General features: G+C 30.8%; 1 protein-coding gene across 1 annotated transcript; it reads right to left on the bottom strand.

Annotated features, from left to right (window-relative positions):
* Window positions 1-2,312: 2,312 nt before the first annotated feature.
* Window positions 2,313-10,763, bottom strand: LOC140438818 (uncharacterized). The gene is made up of 3 exons (XM_072528464.1): window positions 10,681-10,763; window positions 9,923-10,629; window positions 2,313-2,428 (listed from the first exon to the last, which is right to left on the bottom strand). The coding sequence occupies exons 1-3, from the start codon at window positions 10,761-10,763 to the stop codon at window positions 2,313-2,315; spliced, it is 906 nt and encodes a 301-aa protein (XP_072384565.1).
* Window positions 10,764-11,270: the final 507 nt, after the last annotated feature.

The raw sequence follows: 11,270 nt of genomic DNA, 5'->3' as shown, positions 1-11,270 counted from the left end.
AAGCCAATATCAAATTTATTTTCATATGAGGTGAATGTTGTGAAAGATAATTAATAAATCTGTTACTAAATATAGGTTTTCTGTACCATTCAGTGCTTAATACATTTTGTGCATTACGTTTGATTTTTATGTCAAGATATGGGATGCTATTTTCTATCTCTTTTTCACATGTAAATTGTAAATGTTCACTATAAGTATTAAAAGTTTGTAAAGTTTCATTTATTTTGTCTGCAGGTAAAGCAAGTATTAAGTCATCCACAAATCGTTTGATAAATGGGATATGAAAAGGCAATTTATTTAAAGAATCTCTTATTAAATCGTCTAGTACATAATTACATAATATACACGATATACTTGAGCCCATGGGTGTGCCAAAAATTTGTTTATAGAATGCATTATCAAAAATCAATACATTAGAATTAAAAATGAATTCTAAAGTGCTTAAGAACGTTTTTTTGTTAATTTTGCAATTTATTTTGATTTCATCCCAATGTCTGTTTATACTATCATTAATAATATGTAGTGGTAAATTAGTAAATAAAGATATAACGTCAAAGCGTACTATTATATAATTATTTGGTAGTTGATAGTTATTGATAAAATTACTTAGTTCAAAGGAATCTTGTATAGAGAAACTATTATCTAAGTTATATGACCTTGTAAGAATATCATTCAAAAATTTTGCTAATTTACTGTTTGGTGAATTAATTGAAGATACAGTTGGTCTCATTGTTAAGTTAGGTTTATGTACCTACTTTTGGTTGGGCATAAAAGCGTGGTATGACAGAATTATATACAGTGAGAGTTGAGGCTTCTTCTTTAGTGATCATTTTTTTATTTTTCAATTCGGTAACTATTTTGTTAGCTTTCTGTTGCAAGGTACTTGTGGGATTGTTCTGTAATTTTTTATAATATTTAGGATCATTTAAAAGTTCATAACTTTTATTATAGTAATCATCTTTGTTCATTGCAACAGTCACATTTCCTTTATCACTTCTCACGATGTATATCTCAGGGTGTTCTTTGATAAATTTTTTACATTCATGATATAAACTATTTAAAAAATGATTATTATTTTTATTTTTGTGTAAATAGTTAGTTATGATGTTAGTGCATTGAGCTCTGACTAAGTTTTTTTTATTTTCAGAAAATCTAGTTATTGTACTTTCGATATCAGCCAGTATATTTGAAATTTTAAAATCTTTAAGTGTTGGTAATAAACAGAATTTTGGACCTAATGCGAGTATCTTTCTTACATTATAAGGGAATTCAATGTTCGTTAAATTTTTAAACCATTTTTCTTTAAAAGTGATAAAGTTATAAGCTTTCATTTTCAGATTTTCAAATTTATGTATGTTATTTTGTTTTATGCTATGAAATATTTTGTTGTAAGCTATTTTTTGTCCACGAAAAAATTCAGTTATAATATGTTGTGGTAATATGCGTTGCAATTTATCTTTAATTTCTAACATATTTTTTTTTTTTTAAGTTTATGTCTGAAAATGTAGCTTTTATCTCTAAATTAATAACTTGTGTTTTTAACTTTAAATTAAAACATTGTACTTGTTTTCCTGTTCTTCCTCCTCGATGGTGTAGTAGGCTATTGGTATTAGCAATGCCATGTACGATGTGGTTAGGGTGTAAGTGGTGTATTCTACATTTGACTAAGAAAGTTTTTCTATTTTGCGAAGATGCCAATTTGTTGTTATGATTATTAATGACTGCAACCCCAAAATAAAACTTTATTTTACATAACGTGTCAGTCAATAATATCTAACTACTTTATAATTAAAGATGAGGTTCTATGAAAACATCAAACATAAGTATGGACCTACAACTGAAAGGTTACTAAAAACTTGGGCAAAATATAACAACAAATTGGCATCTTCGCAAAATAGAAAAACTTTCTTAGTCAAATGTAGAAAACACCACTTACACCCTAACCACATCGTACATGGCATTGCTAATACCAATAACCTACTACAACATCGAGGAGGAAGAACAGGAAAACAAGTACAATGTTTTAATTTGAAGTTAAAAATACAAGTTATTAATTTAGAGATAAAAGCTACATTTTCAGACATAAACTTTTTAGAAAAAAATATGTTAGAAATTAAAGATAAATTGCAACGCATATTACCACAACATATTATAACTGAATTTTTTCGTAGACAAAAAATAGCTTACAACAAAATATTTCATAGCATAAAACAAAATAACATACATAAATTTGAAAATCTGAAAATGAAAGCTTGTAACTCTACCACTTTTAAAGAAAAATGGTTTAAAAATTTAACGAACATTGAATTCCCTTATAATGTAAGAAAGATACTCGCATTAGGTCCAAAATTCTGTTTATTACCAACACTTAAAGATTTTAAAATTTCAAATATATTGGCTGATATCGAAAGTACAATAACTAGATTTTCTGAAAATAAAAAAAACTTAGTCAGAGCTCAATGCACTAACATCATAACTAACTATTTACACAAAAATAAAAATAATAATCATTTTTTAAATAGTTTATATCATGAATGTAAAAAATTTATCAAAGAACACCCTGAGATATACATCGTGAGAAGTGATAAAGGAAATGTGACTGTTGCAATGTACAAAGATGATTACTATAATAAAAGTTATGAACTTTTAAATGATCCTAAATATTATAAAAAATTACAGAACAGTCCCACAAGTACCTTGCAACAGAAAGCTAACAAAATAGTTACCGAATTGAAAAATAAAAAAATGATCACTATATATAACTCTGTCACACCACGCTTTTATGCCCAACCAAAAGTAGGTACATAAACCTAACTTAACAATGAGACCAATTGTATCTTCAATTAATTCACCAAACAGTAAAAAAGCAAAATTTTTGAATGATATTCTTACAAGGTCATATAACTTAGATAATAGTTTCTCTATACAAGATTCCTTTGAACTAAGTAATTTTATCAATAACTATCAACTACCAAATAATTATATAATAGTAAGCTTTGACGTTATATCTTTATTTACTAATTTACCACTACATATTATTAATGATAGTATAAACAGACATTGGGATGAAATCAAAATAAATTGCAAAATTAACAAAAAAACGTTCTTAAGCACTTTAGAATTCATTTTTGATTCTAATGTACTGATTTTTGATAATGCATTCTATAAACAAATTTTTGGCACACCCATGGGCTCAAGTATATCGTGTATATTATGTAATTATGTACTAGACGATTTAATAAGAGATTCTTTAAATAAATTGCCTTTTCATATCCCATTTATCAAACGATTTGTGGATGACTTAATACTTGCTTTACCTGCAGACAAAATAAATGAAACTTTACAAACTTTTAATAATTATAGTGAACATTTACAATTTACATGTGAAAAAGAGATAGAAAATAGCATCCCATATCTTGACATAAAAATCAAACGTAATGCACAAAATGTATTAAGCACTGAATGGTACAGAAAACCTATATTTAGTAACAGATTTATTAATTATCATTCACAACATCCACCTCATATGAAAATAAATTTGATATTGGCTTTAAAAAACAGAATAGTCAAATTATCACACATCAATAACATCAACAAAGGGTTATTGGAACTTAAAGACATTTTATTAGAGAATTCATACCCAATTAAAATAATTAACAAATTTTTATTTAACAATCCTAATAATAGAATGATTGACATGAATCAAACAAGAGAACCAAATCAACAAATTGTGCAATCTCAATTTACTTTCACATCACTACCTTACATACCAACATTAACACCCAAACTAACTAAAGTCTTTGCTAACTATTCTGATATTAAAATTGCAACTAAAAATGCAATTAATAAAAACCATTCATTTAATTTCAATGAAACTAATATATTAAGACGTGAAAACCAATTAAATAAAAGAGAATTCTTAGAAATGGTATGCATAAATAAATATCAATGCGTTAATAAAAAAACTGATATTGATAAACTAAGCAATATCTACAATTACATTCTGTCTTACAAAAATTAATACTATAATTTTCTGATATTAGATTTTCTGACTATAAATACTATAATTTCAAAAAATTTAAATATTCATATTTGGCGCCACTTTGTACGTAACCATAATAACAATCAAGAGCTAGTTATCAACAACAAAAAATATAATAAACAGAAACGAGTGTCTTTCTGACATAAATCAAACATCAACATAATCAATGTCATAATGAATTTGTACAAAATTAAATAAAATTAAAATATTGTACTTACATAACTAGATAATTTTAATAAGTTAAGTTTTAATGTTTTGTAAATTTGAAAATTTAATGGATTAACCTCATGTTGTAAGTTTTTATACTAGTTTTATACAAGGCTATTTAATTTTAATTTCATTGTATTTACTGATACCATATTTTAGCATATCCTGAAGAAGCAAATAAATTTTGCGAAAGCTAGATAAAGAACAAAGAGTTTCACTTTCCTGCCCTATTAATGACTGCAACCCCAAAATAAAACTTTATTATATATACATATATATATATATATATATATATATATATATATATATATATATATATATATATATATATATATATATATTTATATATATATATATATTTATATATATAAATATATTCTATATATAAATATATATACATACACACATAACACTTATTTAAGAATCATTACAAGACTAACTGAATATTATTTATGATTATGATAATTATATCAAAAATGTCTGAGAAACACAACTATTTTTACCCTCTTTTTTACAATAGAAAATGGAATTTGTTGTAAAAGCCTACCTTTTATTTCGAACACTTAACTTACAAATCAAGATATATTATGAAAATTAATAAGTCAATTGCTTGGTTAATGACTAAAGCCTGTAAAACTGAAGTGGCTTAAATTTTAAAGTAAACTTTAAAACTTATACTAAAACAAGACTGTTAAGAGCAACGATGATCATGAGCCGTCGGTATTTAGCATGTAGTATGTATATAGTAGTACAAAAAAAAATAATGTAGTTAAATACGGTAAATATGATTGGAAGTGCTCTCACACCGCTTATGTGTCACGTCATCTTTACCTATTTTATTATTTATTTATTTGTTTGCAAAGGAACTTCAAAACTAACTTTATTTTGACCTTACACTATAAAATGACAAACTTAAAATTACAAATGTTTAACGTCGGAAAGTCTGCAAGCGTTTGTTTGTTCACTGCAACTATCTGTTCAACGTCGCCTCTCAAGTGGAAAGATTAAACTACATTCATTTTACATATTCCCAATTGTCAACAGAAGCACGTGAAAGCCAAACAGGGTCGTACTGATGTGTATCATATGATTTTTAAAAATATTTACTTTTGAAACTATTAGTGTAAGAATTTCTTGAAATTTAATCATTAAATCACAATTAAAATAAACTCTAAAAAATAACACGACCAGTAAATAACTTAACAATGACTATACCATAAATATAACACAGTATATTAACTTAAAAAATCAACACGATACAATTTGAATTTAAACATGCTGGCAAGTTTGGATCTGTAACATGAGAATCTGTCTGGCTTAAGGCAATAAATTATATTTAATAGCCTCTTCACGAATGAGACGGCGAATATCAACAAGTGCGTTTGTTGACAGATGGGAATTTGCTAAACGAATGAACTTTAATAATTATATTGGGTGTTGCCAAATCTCATTTAAAAAATAAAAATATCCAATATTTAATATAGCCGCCTCCCTTGAAAGTTGATATGCCTTTAAGAACAAGGCATTATAAATATAAGTACTGGACAATGAATAATTTCAATTGTAGTTTTTATCATTTTACGACGGATGACACCATCACGTCAGTTAAAGGTCGTTTGCACACGACCTAAAGACCATGTGAGAGGAGAAAGCCCATCCTCCTTGATTAGTACAAGTGTACTCGAATTGAACACTTGGGCCTCTTATTTCTTCCATTTGTTTCGAGATTGTAGTTGTGAAATGTATTCGGACGATCGAAGACTTCGTTGGATCAGCTGATATTTGTCAAGACGGTCTTCGCTAACATCAAGCCAATTATAGTCTGGTATACAGAACAGTGATTCTCCTATCACATCAGATAGGGGAGAAATTGGTCGAGAATTTAAAGAAGATAGTTTTGAGTTTGAGAACAAGTTTGAGTTAATAGGGTTGAGAACTCCTCGAAGGTTAAAATACTTTCACCGATGTCACGGAGCAATTGATGTTTATTAACAATGGCTTACCAAATTCCGTCAAAGTGCTGAGAATTAGTCGGAATAAAACGCCAATCAATGCTTTCCTGCATGAGCTTAGTTTGAGTTTCGTTTGAATTGATTTCAAAAAATTGTTGTAGTTCATTTTTTGGACCTTTAAAATTAGTACTGTGATCTGAAAATATTTTTCTACAAATACGACGTCGTTACAACGAAGCAAATAATCTTTGAAGTTTTCCAAATGTTGCGTAATCATTGATTTTAAGGAATTCTGTTACGGGAGATAAGGTGTTCATTAAGACAAAGGTACAAAAATTTTATTAGATTCATACTCGAAGCTGCTCAGATATTTGGGGCCATTCCACCAAACATCTAAATTTATCAGCTTCAAGCTTCAGTATATGGCTTAGTAAATCAGCGGGATTTTCTTTTCTATTTACGTATCTCCAATGAGATTGAATTTGTGCCACTCTGTGTGCTACAAACACCTTTAAGAGTCGAGTGGAAGTATTAATCCAAGAAAGTGTTATTAGTAGGAACAGAGAAATATGAGATTTCGTCTATATGTAAATGTAAAGAACATTTTACCTTATCCATTAATTCAGCCAAAAGTAAAGCTAAACAAAGTTCTAATTTTGGAATAGTAATCATTTTTAAAGGAGTCACATGGGTTCTTTCACAAATCAAGTGATATTGAAAATAACCAGAAGAATCTATGGAACGAAAATAAACACAACAGCCATAGGCTGATTCGGAAGCATCTACAAATCCTATTAATTAATCCTAAAGGAATTGTTACCTCAATTATCTCAAACTTATTTGTTTGAAAATGCCGTTAACAAAATATTTCGTCCTGTGAAAAGTGATAATTTTCCTTTACATTTTCTAAATGCCAGAATTTTTCCAGCTGTTGATTTAAATCAATAGTATTTAAATGTCAAAAAAAAATTTCATTGAATTTGTTGCTTAGGTTAAGTGGATCAGAAGCTATCCAACCTTATTGGGTTTTTTGTAAGAATGGTGCATTTGTGCATAACTTATATTGCTATATTTATAATAAGTCCCAAAAAGTATCTGCTCCAACCAATGTATCTATTGGAGCACTAACATCAACATTTGCAAGGAACCCAGTAACGTTTTCTACCACAAGACAATTTTAAGTTTGCTGAATGAGAGTTTAATCTAGATCTAATTGAGACATTTGTCTTTGCGGTTACCTTGGAAGAAGAATCGCCAATTCAAGATACTAGAGCTTATATGTAAGATTTTGGAAAATTTCGTTTATCACACAATTTATTAGTTATAAAAATTACATTGAGAGCCATTATCCAGAATAATTCTACAGATTTACGTGTGAATTTTCTAATTGAGCTTCATAGTTTGTCCTAGATTCCTTTAATAATGTTTATTACGCTCTGTTGTATATCTTTATTATGATTACTTTCAGTAATACAGTGTCATCATAACCTAATCTAACCTAATCTAAAGTGCTTAATCTCTATATCAGCCATGAGACCATGTGCCCCTCGTCCCATGTCATAGCCCTGTCAGGACTTTACATGCATGAGCTATTCAGTCTCATGACATCTTTTCCTTCCTATATTACAACAATGAACTAAGAATAAAAAGATTCTAAAATATAAACTAATAACAATACTAATTGCAAAACTAGTACATTTCAAAATCATTATATCTAGATGGGGGTTTAATTATTCTTTTATTTCTAGTAGGAAACTGATTCGATATTTCACTCCCACAGGCCGTTGATGTTGAAGGTCTGTCATTGTCATTGTGATCAAAATCATCTGCTAGGTTAATATGATGTTTAGGCATATTATTCTTCTTCTTCTTAGTCGTTGACCTGATGCAGGTATCGTGATATCATGAAGCTATTAGCTAAATTTCCCAATGTTCCTCCACGTTTTTCTATCTTCTGCCATTCTAGCACATTCTGACAATGGAGCGCCAATGGTAGCAACAATATGATCCGTGCATCGTGTGGGAGATCTACCTCTATTTCTTTTGCCTTCTACTTTTCCCTGGATGGTAAGTTTTTCAAGACCATTTCTTCGAAGCACATGTCCAAAATAGCTTATTATTTGTTCTGATATTTGTGTTCTTAGACTTTTCTTTGTGTTTAGCTGGTCCAGTATGGATTCATTTGTTCTTCGGGCCACCCATGGTATTCTCAGCATTCGTCTCCAGCAGTACATCTCAAATACATCTATGTTCTTTTTGTCTTTCTCAGTAAGGGTCCAGCATTCCGATGCATAAGTGAAAACTGGATAAACTAAACTTCTTACTAGTCTCATTTTTGTATCGGTAGTTATTTCATGGCTTTTCCAAATTTTTGTTAATTTTGCCATAGCGCTTTTTGCGATTGCTGACCGCCGCTTTATTTCTTCAGTACAGTCTCCTTTGTTGGTTATTAATGAGCCCAGATACACAAATTTATCTACAACAGCGATATTGTTTATCATGACCAGATGATTTTGATTGTTGTTAGCTCTGTCAATTATCATGATTCTCGTTTTATCTCTGTTTATTTTAAGGCCCATCGTTAAGCTTACGTCTTCTATCCGTTGTAGCAAGTGAATCAATTCAGCTTCAGAACTAGCGAGGATAGTAGTATCATCTGCATATCTCAAGTTGCAAATCTTCTTCCCGCCAATGGTGATGCCACCGTTCCAGTCCTCAGTAGCTTTCGGCATTATCCATTCACCATAGATGTTAAATAGAATTGGGCTTAGTATGCAGCCTTGTCTCACGCCCTTTGTGACCCTGAAACTATAGGTTAGTTCCCCATTTAGTCTAACTCTGGCATAATTGTTATTGTACAGGCTTTTAATTAGCAGTATCAGATGATTGGGGACTCCCATTTCAGACAAAACCTGCCACATTTTACTCCAGTTGACCAAATCGAAAGCTTTACTATAATTTATGAAGCACAAATATGTTGTGATGTTGAATTCTCTGGATTTTTCTACAATCTGCCGTACCTTTAAAATTTGTTCTCTAGTACCACGTCCGGGGATGAAACCTGCTTGTTCCTCCGCAATGTTAGGTAGTAAAAAGGGCTTTATCCTCTCAAGAATTATGTGTAAGAGTATCTTACTGCAATGCGCAATTAGAGCAATTGTGCGATAGTTGCTACATAAATCTTTCGCTCCCTTTTTATGTATGGGAATACATAGTGATTGTGTCCAGTCCTCAGGCCATTTACCTGTCTCCCACACTCTTTGACAAATTTGATGTATTATATCCACTCCAACGTCATCTAGGGCCCAAATTATTTCAATAGGTATGTTATCTGGACCGGCAGCTTTCTGACTTTTTTACCTCATAATTCCTGCTTCAACTTCACTTTTGAGTACGTCAGGTTCCGTCACAAAACTGGCATTTTCTTGTTGTGATGGGGCGTCTGTCCTTTCCTCCATCATCAGTTGTCCACAGTATTCTTTCCATCTGTGTAAAATATCTTTTTTAGAAGTGAGTAGAGTTCCGTTATCATCTTTGATAGCAAGGTACTTTGGTGTAAAGAAACGTGTTATCTGCTTTATTTTTTTACACATGTCTCTGGTCTCAGTTTTGGTTTTATGCCCTTCTATTTCCATGCAAATTTTGTTCAAGTGTGTGTTCTTGTCCTTTTTGCAGAGTCGTTTTATTTGACCGTTCAGCGCTATATAGGCCTCTTTATCACTTTCACTGTTCAGTCCTGTGGCTGTTAAGCACTTTCTCTCCTGTATTTTAGTCCACGTGGAGTCTGTTATCCATTGTTTCCTTCTTTCTTCTCTATCACTCTTAATGTTATTCGCAGCACTATGCAATATGGATTTTGTTTTTGTCCATATGCTATTTGAGGACTCTTCTGGATTTAATGATTGTTTGAGGTCACATAGCTTTTGCATTGCGGCTTTTTTGTACGGATCGTTATATCTTAGATGCCATTTAGTTGTTGTATTTCCTGTTTTTGGACCGTTTCTTAACTTCATGCGGAATTCAGCTGATAAAAATTGATGGTCGCTATTACAATCTTTTCCTGGATAGGTCTTAACATCCTTAACAGCGCTCCTCCAACGGGTTTTTACCAGTATAAAATCTATCTGATTTCTGTATCTATTTCCTGATGATATCCAAGTGTATAGTCGTCTTGGGTGATGTTGAAAGCCTGTATTAGTAACAAACAGGTTGTTGTCTATACAAAAGTGTAGCAAGCGTTCTCCTCTGTCATTTCTTTGGCCAAGTCCATATAATCCAACGGTCTCTCGCAAGTAATGATCTTCTGTAGTTACACCAATTTTAGCATTGAAATCGCCTACGACTGCTGTGATTTCTCTATTTGGAAGCTTCCTAAGCATCTGCTCCAACGTACTATAAAATGTTTCAATCTCTTCATCGTGAGCTTCGCTTGTTGGGCATATTATTAGATGGTCTCAAGTGATAGCTATTTCTTCTTACAAGTGTCCCATTTTGTTTCTCAACAACATATGATCTTGGCTCTTGTAAACCTCGTCTAACCACAGGAGGTTTCCATTGCCCATCTTCTTTTATAACCACATTATCCCCTACACTTAATTTAAGCTGTATTTCTATCATAGTAGTGCTTGTACAATTTTCTTTAATTATCCAATTTATTCTTTTCATTTTTTAGGTCTACCTGTTCTGGTAAATATTTTTTATGCAAAACTGAAAGTTTACCTCTAAGTCTACGACTATTCAAGAGTTGTGCTGGTGATTTGTCTGATCCTAATAGTGATGTGTTTCTATATTCTAATAAGGCTAACTGAAGATCTTCACAATTCCTGAATATATTTTTAGCTATCTGGACGGCTCATTCTGCCTGACTATTTGCTCTAGGATATCTAGGGCTAGATGTCACAAATTTAAAGTTCCATTCCTTAGATAATTCTTGACATTCCTTAGAGCCGAAAGGCATATTATCAGATACAACTTCCAAAGGAATCCCATGAGTGGCAAACATAGTCTTAAACGAATTTATTATTGACTGGGATGTTTTGGACTGCAACGGAACAATTTCAATCCACTTT

The sequence above is a fragment of the Diabrotica undecimpunctata genome, chromosome 4, assembly GCF_040954645.1.
Source record: "Diabrotica undecimpunctata isolate CICGRU chromosome 4, icDiaUnde3, whole genome shotgun sequence".
NCBI classification, from domain to species: Eukaryota; Metazoa; Arthropoda; class Insecta; order Coleoptera; family Chrysomelidae; genus Diabrotica; species Diabrotica undecimpunctata.
Note: the sequence above shows the minus strand (reverse complement) of the source record. Positions and strands in the feature narration are given on the sequence as shown.

Coding starts and splice junctions, on each gene's coding strand:
- LOC140438818 (XM_072528464.1), bottom strand. CDS start 10,763: ATGGGCAATGGAAACCTCCTGTGGTTAGACGAGGTTTACAAGAGCCAA. Junction 10,630..10,680: donor AGAAACAAAATGGGACACTT/GTAAGAAGAAAT, acceptor ATGCCCAACAAG/CGAAGCTCACGATGAAGAGA. Junction 2,429..9,922: donor CACAGGACTGAACAGTGAAA/GTGATAAAGAGG, acceptor TTTTATTTTCAG/AAAATCTAGTTATTGTACTT.